Here is a 22,603-nt window from a genome sequence, read left to right on the forward strand (position 1 = left end):
GCAGTTCAAACCGAGCATCAGTATGGGAAAGAAAGGTGATTTGAGTGCCTTTGAACGTGGCATGGTTGTTGGTGCCAGAAGGGCTGGTCTGAGTATTTCAGAAACTGCTGATCTACTGGGATTTTCACGCACAACCATCTCTAGGGTTTACAGAGAATGGTCCGAAAAAGAAAAAACATCCAGTAAGCGGCAGTTCTGTGGGCGGAAATGCCTTGTTGATGCCAGAGGTCAGAGGAGAATGGGCAGACTGGTTCGAGCTGATAGAAAGGCAACAGTGACTCAAATAGCCAACCGTTACACCCAAGGTAGGCAGAAGAGCATCTCTGAACGCACAGTACCTCCAACTTTGAGGCAGATGGGCTACAGCAGCAGAAGACCACACCGGGTGCCACTCCTTTCAGCTAAGAACAGGAAACTGAGGCTACAATTTGCACAAGTTCATGGAAATTGGACAGTAGAAGATTGGAAAAACGTTGCCTGGTCTCATGAGTCTCGATTTCTGCTGCGACATTCGGATGGTAGGGTCAGAATTTGGCGCCAACAACATGAAAGCATGGATCCATCCTGCCTTGTATCAACGGTTCAGGCTGGTGGTGGTGATGTCATGGTGTGGGGAATATTTTCTTGGCACTCTTTGGGCCCCTTGGTACCAATTGAGCATTGTTGCAACGCCACAGCCTACCTGAGTATTGTTGCTGACCATGTCCATCCCTTTATGACCACAATGTACCCAACATCTGATGGCTACTTTCAGCAGGATAATGCGCCATGTCATAAAGCTAGAATCATCTCAGACTAGTTTCTTGAACATGACAATGAGTTCACTGTACTCAAATGGCCTCCACAGTCACCAGATCTCAATCCAATAGAGCATCTTGGGATGTGGTGGAACGGGAGATTGGCATCATGGATGTGCAGCCGACAAATCTGCGGCAACTGTGTGATGCCATCATGTCAATATGGACCAAAATCTCTGAGGAACGCTTCCAGCACCTTGTTGTATCTATGCCACGTAGAATTGAGGCAGTTCTGAAGGCAAAAGGGGCCCAACCCGTTACTAGCATGGTGTACCTAATAAAGTGGTCGGTGAGTGTATACACATCCAAATTAGAGATGCAGGTCTCGGCCTCACAACAGGTCTGATCACCCAAAGTAACAAGTGTCTATTCAGCTCATATGAATATGTATACACATGTGTATACACATCCATAATGTGCACAAAGCAATATATACAAGTTAAAAAAATTAAATAAAAATAAAATATATATATTATTATTGTTATATTTATTATTGTTATTGTTATATTTATTATGGTTATTGTTATATTTATTATTATTATTTTACTTGTATGTATTGGTTTGTGCACTACGACTCCTCTCAGCGTTCCTGTTGCTCCCGTATACTGATGACATCTCTTCTGTACACATTTTCCTAGTTTAGCCATATTTACCAACTCCCAGAGCTCCCTTTAGGTTCTGTATCACTACCCCACCCCACGCTCCGGCGTACATTTTCTACTACTTTTGAAGTGTTCTTAAAATGATCATTTTCCATTTAAACCCAGTTGTTTGTGCTCGCAGGACGGCGCGCATTCCTCCTTTGTTTCACTATGTTGGAACAAGTAATGTTTTCAGAGTTCTTGAATTGTTTTTGCTGCTATAATGTAGCCGTGAAGCCAAGCCGAATGAGCTCATAAAGGATTCTTTATTCATCTTTTGTGTCCTGGTAAAACACTCAAGAGAAGAAAGTTGTTCCATAGTTCTCCTTGTTTACTGTTATTTGCAGCTTTACCCCGTCATATAGTGGAGCGTGCCAAATATCCATTACCTGGGGTCTATAAATTATCATGATAGGGCAGGGGAAGTGAACCTTGGCTCTCCAGCTGTTGCGAAACTACAACTCCCATCATGCCTGGACAGCCAAAGCTAAAGCTTTGGCTGTCCAAGCATGATGGGAGTTGTAGTTTCACAAGAGCTGGAGAGCCAAGGTGGCTTACCCCTGTTATAGGTGGTGGGGGTCTGACCCCAATGTTTTTGTGATGTTTAACACTGATCTTTTTGTTATCCTTATCCTTGCAGGTGAAGTTTATTTTCAGGGCTCAGTATGAAGAGGTTTTTAACATTTCCAGACCCAGTGAAGACGACCGGATCCATTTTTTCCAAGATTTAATTCTCAATCAGGCTGCTATGCCCCCTCCAAAACGGAAAAAAGCTGGTAAGAGTTGATGGAGAAGCCCTGACTAGTGGGGTGTGAGGTTGTATTGTTGTTGGTCACTCACACTTGGTAGCACAAATCACCTAAGAGCATGTCTAGTGTCATATGTTGTACAGAGAGTCCCATGAGACTTTGCCTGGTATTAGGTTGCAGCCGGCACCAGCAATGACTGCCAGGACCTAGCGATAAAATGCTTTACTCCAACCTCAAGCCAAATATGCTAATGTTTGTCTCTTCTCTGTACAGAAACTGCACGCACACTTGCTCCGACTATGGTCAATTTATTAGGAATCAGATCTTGATTCTCTAGTTCCTTCCTAAATATCACAGAATTCAAACAAGCACTTTGTAAATGTTTCCCTCGGTTCCATTGCTTCCATCTGGGCACGCTTGCTTCCCACATACTGACATTGGGGCATATTTACTAACACATGCAAATTCATATTTCAATGGGGCCACCGATTTATCACTGCAGCTCGGGTTGTTTGATACATTTGTTGCAGCTATAGTGGAAGCTTACACTACCTGTTAGCTGTCTTAAAGGAGAAGTCCGGGGAAATTTTTTTTTCAAGTATCCATGTTATCCAGGAAGTGACATTACCATGTTATCCAGGAAGTGACATCACCATGTTATCCAGGAAGTGACATTACCATGTTATCCAGGAAGTGAAGCCTTGATGCAGTAGTAAGTGGAGGGAAAAAAACACTTTATAAGCATTTCCCGTAATAAGTGTATATTGGTGATTTGTATAACGTTTGCGGTGGAATACAGTACTTGGATAAAAATTTTCTCCGGACTTCACCTTTAAAGGGGTTATCGAGGATTAGATAAAGCACAGCTACTTTCTTGCAAAAACAGCACCCACCACTGTCTTTAGGTAGGGTGTGATATTACAACTGACCTCCATTCTCTTCAGTGGAACTGAGCTGCAAAAGCACACCCAAACCGAGGACAAGTAGTGCTGCTTTTGGGAGAAAGCACCCATGTTTGTGAAATCTAGTTTCTCTAGGTTTAGCACTTTGCACACACCTATGCATTACATAGTGAACGCTGGCCCAGCCCGCAGACTGGATATAAATGTACTTACTTCTCAGCTAAGAGAAGGGCTGTGTCCAGTGTGTCAGTCTGGAGTCCCAGCTGTTAAGCTCACAGAGCATTGTCTAGACTGGTACAGCTGTATCGGCTTCTCAGCTTAGAGCAGGACAAGCCTCGTAGAGCATTGCTGTCGTTGAATCTCATTCACTAACAGCGGACACATCCTGAAAATAGAAGGATTTGAAATATTAAAGAGTCACTGTCGTTTTTATTTTATTTTATTTTTTGCAGAAATCAATAGTCCAGGTGATTTTAAGAAACTTTGTAATTGGGTTTATTAGGCAAATATGCCATTATCTGCATTTAAAAATACTTTCCCCATGGCCCCCTTTTTTTTGTCCTGTTTTGGTGCCTTGTCTCCCTCCACCCCTCCCCTCTCCATAGAGAACAATGAAGACAAGGGGGAAAGCTTCAAACTGCTTTTTCATTATACAAATTTTTATGCTAATAAACCCAATTACAAAGTTTCTTAAAATTGCCTGTATTATTAATTTCGGAAAAAATGAAACAGTGACACTTTAAAGGAGAAGTCCGGCAAATGTTTTTTTTATTAAAGTACTGTATTGCCCCCCAAAAATTATACAAATCCCCAATATACACTTATTATGGGAAATGCTTATAAAGTGCTTTTTTCCCTGCAATTACTATTGCATCAAGGCGTCACTTCCTGGATAACATGGTGATGTCACTTCCTGGATAACATGGTGATGTCACTTCCTGGATAACATGGTGATGTCACTTCCTGGATAACATGGTGATACCACGACCTGACTCCCAGAGCTGTGTGGGCTGTGGTTGCTTTAGAGGATGATGGCAGGGGGACACTGAGGGACACAGGGCACTGGAGGGACACTGAGCATCCCCCTGCCATCATCCTCTCCAGCAGCCACAGCCCGCACAGCTCTGGGAGTCGGGTCGTGGCATCACCATGTTATCCAGGAAGTGACATCACCATGTTATCCAGGAAGTGACATCACCATGTTATTCAGGAAGTGAAGCCTTGATGCAGTAGTAAGTGCAGGGAAAAAAGCGCTTTATAAGCATTTCCCGTATTAAGTGTATATTGCTGATTTGTATAACTTTTGGGGGGAAATACAATACTTTAATAAAAAATTTCGCCAGACTTCTCCTTTAAAGGACAAGTGCCATGAAAAACTTTTTCCCAGTAATTGAAGCACATTACAAAGTTATATAACTCTGTAATGTGCTTCAATCACCTATCTGCCTCCCTTCCCTGTCTTTTCCCCCCTCCACCCCCCACCAGGAAGTGTCCTATCTCACACAGACCTGATTACTGTCGTCACCAGGCAGCTCCTTCTTGTGAGGATGAGTCATCAGCAGGGGGGCTGCTCTAGCTCCTGTTACACCAGCCTCCCCCTCCCCCTCCTTGTCAGGTGACTTTGCTTGCTCAGCTTATCTTCTCTAGTGACATGACTCCTTCACTGAGTCCAGGGCAGCAGGAGAGGGAGTATGAGGGGAGGAGGGAGCTGCCTATGTGCCGGAGTCAGTCTGAGGGAAGATAAGCAAGTGAGATGTGACAAGTGATGGCTTGCAGTTGTTCAGCCAATGGGAGCTGAGCAAGCCTGTCACCTGACAAGGCAGGGGAGGGGGAGGCTAGTGTAACAAGAGAAGGAGCTGAGAGAAGAGCTTGGTGACGGTGACGACAGTAATCAGGTCTGTGTGAGTTTAGCGCACTTCCTGGTGGGGAGTGGAGGGGGGAAAAGACAGGGAAGGGAGGCACATAGGTGATTGAAGCATATTACAGAGTTATATAACTTTCTAATCTTCAATTACTGGGAAAAAGTTTTTCATGGCACTTGTCCTTTAAGTATAGTAGAAAGCTGTAGGATTTTCATTTGCAGTAGAGATTGATGTTTTCCATCTATGAAATAAAGCTTCCCCTCCTCACCCCATGGTCTCCTACTTTTCCCAGGTTGTTGTTGTTGCTGTTCCTGGGTAGGGGGTCATTTTTCTATGGCTACTATAGCAGCTGCATAGGATTATCCTTACCAAGTGAGGACAATGTTACTTCGTCCTTTGACCTAAACCTGAATAGTAAACCTGTGGAAAAAGAGAGCAGCCTCCGGACAGCCGCACTCCACGGGGAGGATGACTTCCTCTCCTCTGCTTTAATAATACGGAATGTTACCTGTTCAGCTCAGTGGTCCCCGTGCCATGTTCCCGTGCCCGTCCTCCAACACCTATTGTTTAATTCTTCATACCCCACAGTAACCTGCTGCAGATTAGCAGCCAGTTAATAGAAATACAGCTAGGATTTATGTCTCTCTTCTCAGCTCCAACCTATTAAACAGCAGCTGTTTTTACAGCCGACATAAGGCGTACCTACCTTCTGATACAATCCCTACTACCAGAAGCTGCTGATTCTCAGGGCTTCCCCTCATGTCTGTAGAAGTGCTTATACTTCCCATTAAGGACCCATAAATCTAAGTCCTTGAGTCGTCTTCTTGAGGAGTTTGCTATATTTGAGTATTTCAGAGTTAGACTTGTTGCTGGCCACTAAAGATGCCTGATAAATATTAGATGGATGGGTATAGGATGGGTGAGTATCGCTGCCTTTCCATCTTAATGCAGGAGATGCACGCAATAGACTTTTTTTTTTTTTTGTTTTTGCAGAAATCAATAGTCCATGCGATTTTAAGAAACTTTGTAATTGGGTTTATTAGCTAAAAAAATGCATTTTTATCATGAAAAAGCAGTTTGAAGCTCTCCCCGTCTTTATGGTTTTCTATGGAGAGGGGTTGAGCGAGATAAGGCACCAAAACAGGACAACAAAGAGTTCATTTACAGCTACATCACCGGGCTATCTCCTCTGAGGTTAGGACTGACCTCTGAATATCTGCTTTCACATAGTTCCCACTGTGTAATCCTTTGTTCTCTGCTCTCTTCTGGCGACAAATCTCCCTCCTCCCCCCACCCCTCTCCATAGATTACACAGGGCCCGACTGATGTAAACCAGTTGAGATTTCCTGATAATGAGCAGTGCATGAGAGAGGGGAGGGAGGGGGGGACTTGGGGAAAGGCTTTTTAAATGCAGATAATGGCATATTTGCCTAATAAACCCAAAATACAATGTTTCTTAAGTTTGCCTGGACTATTGATTTCGCCAATAAAAAACCAAAAGCTAAACAAAAACAACAGTGACACTTTAAAGTGAAGCACATCTTATGCAGCAAGACAAAAAAAAGGCAGTGGTTAGGGGATAGAAGCACCCCGGCGTGCGATCCGTGGGGGCCTGAACATCCAGACACCAATCGATCAAAACTTTTTTTTAAAAAACTTTAAATGGGCACTTTCTCTACAAATACATTTTGAGATGTCATCAGACATGTCAAAATTTATCAATCAGAGCTTGTCTTTTACTGCCGAGACCCACTCTGGTTAGGTGATATAGCCAGGGAAAGATTGCGGCAGTGAGATCCGCTCCTTGGCTGGATGCTATTCCTTCAACATTTTCTCATAGGCTTACATTGAAACATATTGACGGAATGCTGCCAATATATATGTCCTTATCAGAGCCGGTCGCAGCAGTGAGACCCGCTGTGATCTGTAACTTTTTACATGTACACTTTTAAGATGAATATATTTAGTATTACCGTATGTCCTGCTGATTTATGCCATAAAAACAGTGCACGATTTACAGCATTGCTGTGTGAACTGAAGCTTACATTGATGACCGCTGCGGCTTTCTGTTTCAGTGTTGCAGTCCTTGGAGGTCCTCCCCCCCGCCCCGCCGCCGCCACCACGTGAGCTTTCTGAGGTGGAGAAGCAAAGGATGGAAGACCACGAGGAGAACACTTTGAGGGAACTGAGACTCTTCCTCAGGGATGTGACCAAGCGACTGGCTACCGATAAGCGGTTTAACCTCTTCAGCAAACCGGTGGATATTGAAGAGGTCTTGTTTCCATAATGCACAAACAATGAAGCGGATTGTATTATTATAATTATTAAACCTAGATTATTGGTTGTGGTCACCCTAGAGCTGGAGAAAGATCTCCTAGAAATCTTTAGCTTTGCTATATATCCAGTCAAGTTCTCTGGTTTTTGCAATAATGAAAACACAAACTTTAAAAGCTTTAAAAAACCCTTTTCAGTCCACAATTGTCATTTTCGTTTACTACTTCACCTCTACTTATATGATGCTTATGCCCATCTAGATCCAGGGTGTAAGGGTCCCAGTTATCTATCCTGTCCTCTCACATAAATGTTTGTCATAGCTGAACGTTCCTGTGTTCACTTTGGGGAGGGGTAACAGACAGCTCTAGCAGTGGCTTATCTGTCCAAGAACAAAGGGGGCACGCAGTGAAATTCCATCACCCCAACCCTTATCTCAACAGACATCATCTCAGAGACCTCCATACACTTTATACTGACAGATCTTTCTGCAGAATAACTGCGATTTTCACATCTACAACGTTAGCTATGGTGAAATATGCATAATAAGGGCCAGCAAAGCACCGATCAGTACTGCACAATAGATACAATCGACCAATAAAAAAAAGATCAGCTCATCGTTGGTTCCTTTATATAGGCTGATTATTGGCGGTCAGGGTTCCTATTTGCAGATAATTGCCTTACGTTTAAGCGTGTCATGGGATTTACCCCTGCAAATCCACAGCATTGCTTTGCTGGCTACGTGACGGACCTCGGAGGCCTAGTACTGAAAGATAGTTAGATTTACATAGTATGAAGCGAATATATTGTAGTCATTCACTGACAGCAAGCATAGAGTGACTCAGGTCTGGGTTATGTCCTGCTCCCTCATCTGTATAGGGCAGGGGTAGGAAACCTTGGTTCTCCAGCTGTTGCAAAATTACAACTCCCATCATGCCTGGACAGCCAAAGCTTTAGCTTTGGATGTCCAGGCATGATGGGAGTTGTAGTTTTGCAACAGCTGGAGAACCAAGGTTCCCTACCCCTGGAATAAGGGCTTTCCCATCCGTGGGAATAAGCCCAAACTTTGAGAGTAGTGCGAGCGGCACATCACCTGGACAGCACCTACATACAGGCAATGATGCTCTCATTCACTGACAGCTAGCAATGTTCTGCCTATGGTTAGTAAGTAGGCACAGAGTATATCAGAAAGTTTCAGAACTTTTTAATTGCACAATAAATCAGCTTTTAATCCACTATTTCTCCTGGAATAACCCCCAGACGATGTGCGGCCCTTCGGCTTCTCACCCTGGCACTGTGTTAATGCAGAGATTTAATTATCTGTTGCAATTCTTGTGTTTTTGTTATGTGTAACCAGCGGCAAGACAAGTGAGTTAAGGCTCATGGGCAAAAGAGTTCTTCAGTGAACTTCAGAAGTTTAATCTAAATTGTAAGATGAAAATTTGCCTTTTTTTTTTCCATACAACCAAAGAAGTGAGCTCGGAGAAGAAACTTTTTATCGACTATAAAGTCCGCTTCTGTGCATGTCCGTGCAAACCAGGGTCACCAGCAGACTCCAAGGCGTATGGCTTACACCAGAAGTCCCCAACCTGTTTGTAGGTCCTGAGGCCCCTTCCAGTAAAGCTAATGGTGTTTAGGCCCATGTATATAAAAATATTTAATGTTTTCTTAAAGGGAATGTTTCACCTAAATTATGTTTTACTGATTAGAGTCAGAGACTTAAACTTGTTCTTGTATTCTAATCTGCTTCTATTTTCTGACCTAAATTTTTATTTATTTCACTTTTTGTACACTGTTATGGGGGCTTCCAACTTGTTTGAGTGGTTTTTAACAGCATTTAGTGACATGCTTTACAGCAAGACTCATGGACATAGACAGTAATACACTCTGTTCCCTTGAAATGAATGTGAAACATTCCTGAGGAGGTCATTCCACAGGGAGCTGCTATTGTCTCCTCTATCTACTGGTGTAACATGACGCTGCAATGCTGTACAGATCACTTTACAGCAGCCTTCTCTTATCACTACAGACACAACAGGAAGTCTCAGCTTAGTTTTAGCCCCAGTGGTGAGAATGAAAACTGCAAAATCTCAGGATTATTTTATATTATACACAGAAAAAGGAGAAAAAAACACACCGAAAAATTCTTAAAAATATGTTTTAACATAACATTATTTAAACAATAAGTCATTTTCTTATGACACATTCCCTTTAATGGCATGACCTTCCTGACATCACTGGTAGTAGTATCTGAGACAACTAACATGTATAAGGACTGGGAGCTACATACGCTTCCTAAACTACTGGTGTACACTATGGGGGAGATTTATCAAACATGAAGTAAAGTGAAACTGGCTCAGTCGCCCCTAGCTACCAATCAGATTCCACCTCTCATTCCTCACAGACTCTTTGGAAAATGAAAGGTGTAATCTGATTGGTTGCTAGGGGCAACTGAGCCAGTTTCACTTTACACCATGTTTGATAAATCTCCCCCTATATTTGTGTCCTTTATAGCCCCTGCAGTATTACACCACAGCCATGGGGTAAATAGGCACTATTAGAAATCCTGGTAGCCACACTTGTTGGACTCTTTAGGTAATTTTAGATATCGGTGGCAACAGCAATACAAAACCTGTTTTTGATGGAAAACTATACTTAAAAGAAACATTTGTCCTTCAAGGGGTTATCTTTCTTGCAAAAACAGCACCCCCCGGGTTGTGTGTGGTATAGCGGCACAGCTCCATTCACGTCAATGGAACAAAGTTGCAAAATCCCACACCCAAGCTGAAGACAGGAGTGGTGATGTTTCTAAAGAAAGCCGCCATGTTTTTCTAAGCCTGGACAACTCCTTTAGGCAATGTTCACACAAATGATGGACAACGGCCGTTGTTCGGCACTCAAAAACAATGGCCATTGCAGTGAAATCAATGCACAATGGCCGGAAATAATTGACAGCCGTTGTTCAATACATTGTGTGAACAACGGCGGTTGTTTGCATTGTCTTCAATGCAACACGTTTCACTATGAAAAGAACGGCCGTTGTTTTGATTGAAAACAACGGTTGTTCTTTTCTTTTTCCTGAAAAGTATGCTGTGTGAACATAGCAGTAAAAGAAATTCCTAGGAACGTAATAGTGATGGCCAATCTTTAGTAAAGACCATCAGTATCAGATGAGTGGGATATGAATCCTGGCACCCCCCCCCCATCCACCATGGACGACTCCTGTACCAGCACATGGGTGGTATGTATAACATTGGGCTCTACACACTTGGTACTGCAGCCATCTTCCATTCAGTTCTATGGGTGGGTTCATACTGAGGAATTCTCGCGGATAATATCCGCGGAATTCCGCTTTCTGTCCTCGCATGTCACTTCTTATGGCGAATAGCGGAATACGCCGGTCCATAGAATGGTGTCTATGGAGCCAGCGGAAAGGCGCACGGACAGACAGCGGAATTCCGCGGATATTATCCGCGAGAATTCCTCAGTATGAACCCTTCCTATAGGTGTAAATGGGGACTGATCTGCAATACCAGGCAGCTGAGTAGTAGCCCCCTACCCATATAACATTGATGGAAGAGGGAAACGCTACACTCCTAGAAGTAGGCTTATATAAATGGTCATCTGCAGTATTGTCTCTAGTTTCCTATAGATCACCATACAATGCCTTGGAGTCAGTCGGGGTCCTCTGCGCGGTTTGTGTTGTCTTGATGCCTGTGTTTAAAACCGCTGCTCATTGGATAGCGTTAGTAAAAAGCCTCATCTGCTTCTCATAACCGTCCTTTATTGATGTGATCCGTCGTGGCATGCCGTTTCATTGCGCAGTCATGCTATCTGCTACATAACCTGCTTTAGTGTGTGTGTATAAGAGGTTTTCTTTCTGCATGAGCTGATGACTTTGAAGGGTTAACGTACCCCATTCAGGTACATGAATAACTGTGGCCGATTGTATTTTGCAGGTTTCCGATTACCTTGAAGTCATAAGAGAACCCATGGACCTCTCCACCATTATGACCAAAATCGACAAGCACCGCTACATGACCGTGCGGGATTTCCTGACAGATGTCGACCTGATCTGCAGCAACGCCTTGGAATACAATCCCGATAAAGAACCGGGAGGTAATGATGCTCAGGCAGGGAAGTGCTCTCACAATTATTATTTTTCTCCCTCTCCAGGCTATATTGATTTTAGGCCTCTTTCTGCCAGAGGGGAGATGTGTCGGATAGCGGCTCATAATTACTCCTCTCTGCCAGTCACCGCCAGGAAAATACACAGGGAAGACTGGTGCCATGTTTGCCAATGGATAAAAATAGTTTTGTTAAAAAAAAAAATATAAAAAAATACCATTTTCTATCGACTTTTTTTTTATAATATCGATTCTCTGAGATGCAGAGAGCATGAGATAAAATACCGCCTTGAGATCTATAAAGTTATGTTCTATCCCTCTATTTGCTGTACTATGTATCTGCAGTGTACGGTGTAACTCTTAAAAGCGGCACAAATCCTTTTTGCACTCAGACACTGGTTATTTAATATGTTCTGGAGTTAGCCGCCCGTTGTTTTTCTTTGATGCCTGGAACTGTAAAGGCCGTATTCCACGGCCCGACTCTGAGGAGCAAACGAGTGCTGTCAGCGCTTGTTTGCTTCTCATTCCCCGCTTGCTGCTGCAGCTATAAGACGCGGCAGCATCGAGCTGAGGAATGCGGGGAGCTGCAGGGGGGCTGCCTGGGTAATCGCTGATCGTCCGGGCAGCCCATAGGATATAGCGGCGGTCTGCTGCCACTGCTCCTATTCCACGAAGCAATGGCAGCAGATCGCTGCTATATAAGTCGTTTGTCTTTCAACATGTTGAAAGACAAACGACTTCAACGATCATGCGACATGAACGATGTCGGCTGATCGTCTCCTCCTATTCTACGGACGATAACCGTTCCGTGGAATAGGGCCTTTAAGCGTTAGGCCTTAAAGAGGACCTGTCACCCCCCGTGCCGGGGTGACAGGTTCCCGACCCCCCGTTAGAGCCCCCTATACTCACGTAATCCCGCCGGGTCCCGCTTCCTGAGCCGGTCGGATCACTGAGATATCAGCTCCTGAATCCCGGCGCGCGCTCACAGGAGGGTCCAATGCCTATAGAGAATGACGGAGCATCGGACTCCCCATTCATTCTCTATGGGCGTCTGACTCGCGCGCCGGGCTTCGGGAGCTGATATCTCCGTGACCCGACCGGCTCAGGAAGCGGGACCAGGCGGGATCACGTGAGTATAGGGGGCTCTAACGGGGGGTCTGGAGCCTGTCACCCCGGCACGGGGGGGTGACAGGTGTCCTTTAAAGGGAATCTCCACCAGTTTTTATGTCAGTTTTAGGGTCCCAAGATCTTTGGTTAATATCTTTTTTATTTGGAGCCTGGTTTGTCCCATACAGAGCTTATATATTCTGTCTTAAAGGTGTATTCAGGCTTAAATTCAATTATCCCCTATCCACAGAGGAGGAGATAAGAGTGTGAGGGCCCTATTACATGGGGCGATTATCATGCGAAAAAGCGTTATATCGTTTGAATTTAAACGGCAATCGTTCTGTGTAATTGCAGGCAACGATCGAAATATCGTTCGTATGTCGTTGATTGTTGATTTAGATCTAAACCTAAAATTATCGTTGTTTGTTCGCTAATCGTTCGATGTAATTCCGCATTTGTTCACTAATCGCTCAGTGTAACTGTACATTGTTCATTGTTTTGGAATAGACCATCATAGTAACGATCGCAAGAACAATCATAGTAAAGACCATAACTAACGACCATCGTTCTGTGTAATATGGTGAACGATTTCAGGTTAATGATAAACAATCTAGTTTGCGATTGTTTATCGTTAGTCGTTAATCGTTAAAAATCGCTCAGTGTAATAGGACCCTGAGATTGCCGCCGCCACCACCTTTTAATCTCCAGGACAGGCTTCCACTTCTTTTGGTTTGAATGGTGGTGCTGAACAAAGCCAAGTACAGTGATGGGCTCTTTTTGGTATCTCCATAGAGAATGGAGTGGTGCTGTACTCAAAACGCAGTAGTTTCACACACCTCTCTTCCTGTGGATAGGGTGCATGGTAAATTAAAGGGCATCTTTCAGTTCTATTTCATGCTCAGAGATCAAGTGTCAAGTAGGTGTTACTGGGCCCAGGATCCTCCCTCCCTCCCCCACCCCTTCTCTGCCTGGACTAATTGACACACAGTGCTCCTTGCTAAAAGATGAGCCTTGTATATCACAAACACGCAAGGCAGAAAAGGGTGGGGGAAGGGGGGCATGCATGCTGCGGCTCTGCAACACCTCGACACTTGATCTCTGAGCGGGAAATAGAGCTGACAGATTCCCTTTAAGTCTGGTTACAATTTTAAAGGATACCTTCAACAAACCTGACTTATCAGTAGGGGTCAGAAATATGTCTACCAGTGGCTTCATAAAGAATTAATGGAGTGTGGGTCACATGCCGACCCACAGCTTTATTCATAACAAAGCAGCCGGGGCACTGAGGTCGGCCCCCATCGCAGTCCCATACTTGTGCCATATTCTGTGGATAGGGGACAAGTATGAAACCCCTTTTGATAAATTAACAATGGGGTGCTACCACTAGAGGGCGCTTACTACATACTGTATGTACATTGTACTCCCCATTGAAACTCTACTGTAAAACTGCAACCAGATCTTTCAAGGAGAGGAACAAAATAGTTTTCTAAAGTTTTGTAGTAGTGACTATGCCGTACGCCTGCAGTTATTTTAATGGAGTTGCCCTTGGAGCTGCTGAAGATGTGATGCAGTGTAATGGTGGCACTGCAGATTTGACATTCAGTGGGTCACTCTCATAGAGAACGTACTCTTTGCTGTGTCTCCGGTACAGATAAAATTATCAGACACCGCGCCTGCACTTTGAAAGACACAGCGCACGCCATCATCGCCGCTGAACTGGATTCTGAGTTCAACAAACTGTGTGAGGAGATTAAAGAAGCTCGAACCAAGCGAGGTATGTTGTAATCCGCTCTCCTAACTTTCATTCATGCCTGTTGATTTTCAATTAAAACTCTGAACAAACGACGGGAAAGCGAGTGCAGATTAACCTCCAAATTATACAGACAATATGCACGTCTGCATCAATCTTTCTCTGTGGGTTGTGCAACCAAAATGTATTTGTTATGTAAACGAGTCCGGGGATTAGATACAATTATCTTCATTGCAATTACAGAGGAAAATTTTTCTCCCAAAACCATGTCGGTATACACCTGCTCATGAACTACACAGCCCAGCATGCCTTTCCAGGCTTTTATATTTGGCTAAATCCATGGTCAGATGAGAACCCTTGGCAAAGACCTGTCATCATCCCTGACTTGTCTGAGTAAAGTCATGTGACACAGGAGATCCTCTGTATACTACACCACACAGGACACCTCCGCTATATACTACACCACACAGGACACCTCCGCTATATACTACACCACACAGGAGAGCCGACCCATCCTCTATACCACACCACACAGGAGAGCTTACAGATCCTCTATATACTACACCACACAGGACACCTCCTCTATATACTACACCACACCACACAGGACACCTCCTCTATATACTGCACCACACCACACAGGACACCTCCTCTATATACTGCACCACACAGGACACCTCCTATATACAGTATGTATACTACACCACACAGGACAAATCTTATATACTACACCACACAGGAGAGCTGACAGATCCCTTTAATAATGTAATGTCTCATAGTCCCGTCTCTAGAAACCAAACAGTTAATACATTCTGCGTGGGCCGCTATTTCCCCAGGTAGGTTATTAGTGAATTTCCATTAAAAATATTGCCTATGTTGTGTTATGAGGCCACTCTGGAGTGAATGGGCAGATCTGGGATATCTTAATTGATTTCAACCTTAGAAATTTCTGCTTACTTGAAGGAAAACTCTGCTAGGAAGACTTGAAAATACAGCCAAAAATATTTTCTGGTGTAGTTCAGGATTAAATTAAAAGTTTCCTCTTATCTTGTATGTGCAGGTTTGTCGGTGACCACAGAGCAAATAAATCCTCAGAGTTCTGTGGCACGGAAGGCGGAAGCCGGAGCCGAGGAAGTGTTCAGGAGTAAGCACAGGATTGCGCTGGACATGGCAAATCATTCTGCAAGCAAATTTACATGTAAGGATTTATTAACAATTAAGAAAAAAAAATCCCTGGGAATCGGTTTGTGAATTGATAGATTCCTTGTCTTTTTGCTCAGGGAAATGATATCAGTGGCTGCTATTACATCTCTAACCCAACTTTCCAAAATGGCTTTTGTGCCTACTTATGCTGTGCTTCCTCTCTGACTCTTTTAATTGATCGTTTTGCCATCTTGGAAAAACCAGGTGACCAGCTCTGGATTCTGTATCTTATAATCAGAGCAGTTTTCTCTTAAAGGGGTTGTCCAGTATAAACTACTAGTCTATGCTGCTGCCAGGGATGCGGAGGATATAACAGTGCTGCATACTTACCTGTCCTGCTCCCCGCAGCTGCGGTTTTCCTGGGCCTTTTGCTGTCCACTACTCTCGGCTGCGGTCACTTTTCTCACAATATCCACTGATGTGCCGCTCCCTCAGGGAATAGCTGCTCAGTATAGTGCTACTGTGCTATGCTGTGCAGCCACTTCTGTGGGAATAGTATGTCCGCACTGCTCATGTGGTCTGTGGCTGGTATTGGGATGGATATCATCCCAGTGCTGTCAGTTTCCCTTTAAAGCCTGTCATTTAAATGTCATTTTTCAGAAATCAATAAGTATCAATAGTACAAGAAATTTTAAGAAACTCTGTAATAAGTTTTATTTGGTAAGAGTTGTAATTGGGTTTATTAGCTGAAAAAAGCATTTTTAACCTGAAAAAGCAATTTGAAGCCCCCCCCCCCCCCCCCCCGCGTCTTCATGGTTTTCTATGGAGAGGGGAGGGGTGGAGGGAGATGAGGCACCAAATCAGGTCAACAAAGAGTTAATTTACAGCTACATCACCGGGCTATCTCCTCTAAAGTCAGCACTGACCTCTGAATACCGGCTTTCACACAGCCCCCACTGTGTAATCCTTTGTTCTCTGCTGTTGACTAATCTCCCTCCTCCCCCATCCATAGGTTACACAGGGCCCGACTGATATAAAAGAGTCGAGATTTTCTGATAATGAGCAGTGGATGAGAGAGGAGGGGGGGGGAACTGGGGAAAGTCTTTTTTGAAAGCAGATAATGGCAGATTTGCCTAATAAACCCAATTACAAAGTTTCTTAAAATTGCCTGGACTATTGATTTCCACAAAAAAAGAGTGACAATTTGAGGCAGTCCGTCAGATAGAAAATTGTGGCACAATCAGTGTTGGTATCTGTATATTGGTCTCTCTCACCCTCACAAACTCGTCTGTGTAAAGAGCCAAAGAGGTGTGTTATAGACGCCGAGGTGCCCAAGCTGCAATGGCGCTCACGTTATATGTTAAGCCACACAGATGAGCTCGGCTCTGCTACATTCAGTTCAGTGCAGGCGACAGGTCTGTGTATCTCCGGGTCACACATAACATATTCGCTGCAGATCTGTGAGGAGTCAACGCTAAAAAAAACACAGAAATACAAGTCAGTAGCTTTATAGAAATTCTCGTCGGCTCGGCCTTACAGCATTGTCTCTTTGGGCTGCTAGTAATCTGATGTGTTAGAGCAATCTCAGCAGAGACAGTGATGTCCTGGTATTAGTTGTGAGCAGATTGGCCTCTTATTTCCCCCCACATAGGGTCGTCCGTGTCTGCAGGGTGCAGTGAAGCGAGGGTCTCGTGCTCCGACAGCTGGCGCCCCATGTTTATTCAGTATATATTTGAACACGGCCCTGTAAAACGTTGCGAAGTGTAAAATGACACCGCACACACCACATGGAGCTTTATAGAGCTTGATATAAAAGCCTGTGCATCGGCCTGGTGGAAATGAATCCGCGAGGCGGTGCGGAGTTAGCAAACAGCTGACATGAATCTCAATGTGACTACGCAGGAGCTGCGCATTGTGCTTCTAGGCCAGAAGGGGGCGCTGCTCTGGTTACACATCTCCAGGCATCAGCTGCAGTCTTTAATTAAAATACTCCATATTATTCTCCATTATTTATAAAGCGGAGCGATGAACATGATAAAGGCTTGTCAGGTCCTCCCTGGAGGCTGAGACACACGGCCGCTGATGCACGCAGAACACGTGTCATTGTCATGTGCTGCCAGCAGTGGGCGCTGTACCATGCCAGTCCCCTGTATGTGCCAGTGGTGACGGCAGATAAAGAATTGCTTTTTGTGCTGTCAGCCAGCGCTACCCAATATTTTGGATCAGTGGATTACAGCTGCTGTTTCCGTCTGCTAGGAGGAGACAGATAGAAAGCTGTGTGACGGAAAGCAATCATTCAGATGAGAGAAACCATCATCTTTTCCTTTGCACCAGTTTTCAGACATCTATCTTGCTGTCCAGCAGCTTCTCCTTATCTGGATAAATTGAAAGACATCAGATTTAAAGGGAAACGGTCAGGTTAAAGATTCAGTTTAACTTGTAACCTATTAAAGGGCTAGTTTACCATTTTTTTTTTTCTTTCAAATTAACTAGTGCCAGAGATTTATAATTTACTTTATAAAAAAAAATAAAAATCTCAGTTCTTCCAGTACTTATCAGCTGCTGTATGTCCTGCGGGAAGTGGTGTATTCTTTCCAGACTGGAGAGAACAAAATGTTTTCTATGGGGATTTGCTGGTGCTCTGAACAGTTCCTGACATGGACAGAGGGGGCAGCAGAGAGGATTGTGTCAGACTGGAGAGAATACACCACTTCCTGCAGGTCATACAGCAGCTGATAAGTGCTGGAAGAATTGAGTATTTTTAAGAGAAGTAAGTTACAAATCTCCGTCACTTTATGGCACCCGTTGAATGAACATTTTTGGTAAACAACCCGTTTAATGTAAATTAATACGTATTCTGGGCTTAGGAGTCAAGAGGGTGGCCTGATTTCACAGCTATGTCTATATAGAAATGGCTGTCAATCACAGATTAGGGTTATCCAATGGACGCCTAAGCCTAAAATAAGCAAACATTTAGATAACTAAGTAGCAGGTAATGCGGAATTGTTTCCCATAAAGCGATGGATATCAATGTACTCAGAAGATCTTGCTCTATGACATCATATTGGTTAAATGTGACAGGACAAAAAGAAAACATCACAGGCTGCCTTCCCCTATTGCCCCACGTTCCAGTCCTGGTGCCCAGGTGGTCAGCTTGGTCACTCTGGCCATACACATTTTACAGCAGTTTGCTCTACGGTATCTCCTCTGTTAGATCAGACCTGGTGGACAAGGCTCTAGTCTCCCATAAATCAATGAGCCCCGGGCATCCATGATGCCGTCGCCGGATCACTGGTTGTCCTTCCTTGGACCACTGTTGGTAGGTACTAACTACTCTATACCAAAAACACCTTTGGATTTGCTGATTTGTGGCTCTTTATTTGATGTCTAGTATATAGTATATAATGTTGAGTGGATTTGCTTGACTGTTTAGGTTCAGCAAAGTTGTCCGAGCATGAACATTTGGTGTTTGACACCTAGTGGCTGCAGACGTTCAATTTCACCCTACTGCTGCCAGGAAACGATGGATATGGCCTATGGCTGTCTAGGTCGGCATCCAACTTCTCCAGCTTCTAGGAGTCAAATGTTGAGGGTTCAGGGAATGTTTCTGAACCCCAACAGGTTAGCTCAACACTAGTATATTCCTCTCCCCCTTGAGTCGTCTTCGGTATGATACATGTCGCTCCTTTTGGTTTTTTTACATCAAGAAGGCTGCATTTCCCCCCTATTTACAGCAGGTGGCGCCCTCGATACATTATACACACTGCCCATACAACCTGCTCATTTATTTCTTTGTCTCTGTACTTTCTCTTGTTAATCACCTGTGGCTCATTGAATGAACAATGTGGCGGGATACAGGCAAAGAAGTAATTATAGAAGCCGTATCCTCCCGAAGATTATATCTCTTGATAAATTGTTTACTTTCTGCCTTCACTATAAAGTGTCACTGCCATGTAGTAATGATGAGCGCACTGTACGTGGCCGAGGAGCCCAGCGCTGCGCATTAACCCAGTAACCAGGTGCAGGAGAGCTTGTTAGAGGAGGCTCCGCACCGCCAGGCAAGCAGCTAATGGACAACGCCATGTCAGCAGGATACAGGCTGATCACTCGTCACCTCACTCTTAGGAGAGTCACTCTGGCTGGTTTATAGGATCGATGGAGACTTTGTAACCAGTGTGAACAACCTACAGGAGAATGTCAGCTTGCCCTGACACGTAATAACGTTATTAACACTGTCCCCGTATTACTGCTGCAATGTAACATCTTGTTGTACTGGAGTATCATCCTGAAAGGGCGAGCACACAGATATATATGTATATAGAACATGTACACTGTCAAGTTGTTATGCCATAATATGATCAGCAAGGGGTCTGATCTCCTAAGATCATTTGGAGAATAGAAAGAGGGAGATTTCTTCTAATATACTGTACAGGAAGACGCAGCACTGCTTCAGTTAAGAGAAGACCGGCAAACTTTTTTTTATTAAAGTATTGTGTTTCCCCCCAAAAGTTATACAAATCACCAATATACACTTATTACAGGAAATGCTTATAAAGTGCTTTTTTCCCTGCACTTACTACTGCATCAAGGCTTCACTTACTAGATAACATGGTGATGTCGCTTCCTGGAGAACATGGTGATGTCACTTTCTGGAGAACATGGTGATGTCACTTTCTGGAGAACATGGTGATGTCACTTTCTGGAGAACATGGTGATGTCACTTCCTGGAGAACATGGTGATGTCACTTCCTGGAGAACATGGTGATGTCACTTCCTGGATAACATGGTGATGTCACTTCCTGGATAACATGGTGATGTCACTTCCTGGATAACATGGTGATGTCACTTCCTGGATAACATGGTGATGTCGCTTCCTGGATAACATGGTGATGTCGCTTCCTGGATAACATGGTGATGTCGCTTTCTGGATAACATGGTGATGTCACTTCCTGGATAACATGGTGATGTCACTTCCGGGATAACATCACGCCCTGACTCCCAGAGCTGTGCGGGCTGTGGCTGGAGAGGATGATGGCAGGGGGACACTGAGGGACACAGGGCACTGGAGGGACACTGAGCATCCCCCTGCCATCCTCCTCTCCAGCAGCCACAGCCCGCACAGCACTGGGACTCAGGGCGTGATGTTATCCAGGAAGTGACATCACCATGTTATCCAGGAAGTGACATCACCATGTTATCCAGGAAGTGACATCAGCATGTTATCCAGGAAGTGACATCACCATGTTATCCCAGAAGTGAAGCCTTGATGCAGTAGTAAGTGCAGGGAAAAAAGCACTTTATAAGCATTTCCCATAATAAGTGTATAGTGGGGATTTGTATAACTTTTGGGGGGCAATACAATACTTTAATACAAATTTTCGCCGGACTTCACCTTTAAGTGAATAGGTCCTTGTCACAGTTCCCCTGCACAGCAGATTGCCAGGGGTCGCGCTGTGCTGGGATGCTTGCTGAAGGGACTTTGTTGCTAGCTTGGGTTGCAGCTGCTGCATTGTGTATGCCGATCTGGGTCTCCACAGTCAGACAACCATCTGGATCAGTCTTGCAGTGAAGTGCCAAAGTGGCAGGACCCAGTCAGTTCTGGACTCTTACCTGCCTTGGCCACGCCTCTTTGGCACTTCACTGCAGCATACAACAGCACTGTTTAGCAGATTGCAGTCAGACAGTTAAAGGCAAACGGGACAGCATGTATATGCATACACACCTGAATGGGCCTCTTGTGGGATAAACAAAACAAACAAAGCTCAACTCTGCATAACCTTCTTACTGGTTTCATCCCTCTGCACTATAACCCTTACTAGTTATCCTCTCAGTAATACAGAACTATTAAAGTGCGCTGTTGTGGATCCACTTCATACTTAGCTTGCACCTTTGTTTGTAAATGTTAAAAAACTTTTGACATGACGTAGAGACGCGTCAAAAGTTTTAACTGGTCCAAGCGGTCCAGAGCGTGCGTGGAGAGGACCGTGCTGCAGGGCATCCGTTCCCTGCTCTGTGTCAGAAAAAAAGAGTTAGCCTCATAGACTTGCAGAGGCAGAAGAGGATCACACTTAGCGGCCTGTTCTCATGATTGGTACGAGCCTGTACACTTGTGACTTTTGTGTTCTTTTTTTTTTTTTTTTTTAACCAATGACAGGTACACTTTAAAGGGAATGTGTCACCTAAATTTTCTTTAACGGATTAGACTCAGATTAAAAATTAAAAAAATGTTATTTTATTCTAATGTTTTTATTTTCTATTTATTTTATTTTCAGTACATTGTTATGGGGGCAGCCATCTTGCCTTAGCGGTTCTAAACAGCATTTATTGACCTTCTTCACAGCAAGGCTCATGGACATAGTCTGTAACAGACACTCTGTCCCCTTCTGATTAAAGGGGAAGTCCGGGCAAAATAGTTTAAGATATGTTATTTCCCAACAAAAGTTATGAAAATTACTTAGACACTTATTATGGGAAATGCACATATAGTGCATTTTCCCTGCATTTACTACAGCAGGGGTACTCAACTTTTAGTGAAGGTCCACTTACCGGGGTCTATTGTCAGGTGAAGGTCCGAGCTGAACATCAGTAGTAAACGTGTTGTTTTGTTAACTTTTCACAAACATTGTTGAACTATTTACATACAGAATTGATGCTTATTAGTGGGAAAACTGGCTTTTTTCCCCTCACCAGCCCTTATATAGCCCCCCTGTGCACTCCCTCAGTAGTATATAGAGCCCTGTGCGCTCCCCTAGTAGTATATAAACCCCCTGTGTGCTCCCCCAGTAGTATAGTCCCCTTGTGTACTCCTTCAGTAGTATATAGCCCCTCTGTGCACTCCCCCTCCCATATAGTATAACATAAAAAAACAAACACTTATACTCACCTGGGTCTGGCTCTTCTCTTCACTCTTGTGGCCGCACTACAGCAGTCACTAGGGGCCGCTCTCCCCTTTTCCTGGCGTCGGCGCTCAAGAGACGTCACCAGAGCGCCGACGCCAGGAAAAGGGGAGAGCGGCCCCTAGTGACTGCTGCAGTGCGGCCACAAGAGTGAAGAGAAGAGCCAGACCAAAGGCAGAGTGCGGCCTCTTGTGACCGCTGCGGCCACAAGAATGACTGACAGGGAGGGAGCCAATATCTCCCTCTATCAGTGCTGCCACGCGGTAACTATGAGTACCCCTGTACTACAGCATGGCGTGTTCAGGTCTCTGTAAAGTTGGTGATGTCACATAAACTACCGCCTCCTACTGTTCTAGTC

At 44.3% G+C, this 22,603-nt stretch overlaps 1 protein-coding gene across 4 annotated transcripts in view; it reads left to right on the forward strand.

Annotated features, from left to right (window-relative positions):
- Positions 1 to 22,603, forward strand: part of ATAD2B (ATPase family AAA domain containing 2B) — an 89,662-nt gene that overhangs the window by 52,718 nt on the left and 14,341 nt on the right. For 3 of the 4 annotated variants that reach the window (XM_069973079.1, XM_069973080.1, XM_069973083.1), the window contains 5 exons: positions 2,079 to 2,214; positions 7,027 to 7,223; positions 11,182 to 11,341; positions 14,108 to 14,230; positions 15,267 to 15,404. In XM_069973079.1, the coding sequence (XP_069829180.1) occupies positions 2,079 to 2,214; positions 7,027 to 7,223; positions 11,182 to 11,341; positions 14,108 to 14,230; positions 15,267 to 15,404 (754 nt within the window). The remainder of the gene's footprint in view (positions 1 to 2,078; positions 2,215 to 7,026; positions 7,224 to 11,181; positions 11,342 to 14,107; positions 14,231 to 15,266; positions 15,405 to 22,603) is intronic. The other variant, XM_069973081.1, reaches the window with a different exon arrangement.

This window comes from Dendropsophus ebraccatus, chromosome 6 (genome assembly GCF_027789765.1).
Source record: "Dendropsophus ebraccatus isolate aDenEbr1 chromosome 6, aDenEbr1.pat, whole genome shotgun sequence".
Taxonomy (NCBI): Eukaryota; Metazoa; Chordata; class Amphibia; order Anura; family Hylidae; genus Dendropsophus; species Dendropsophus ebraccatus.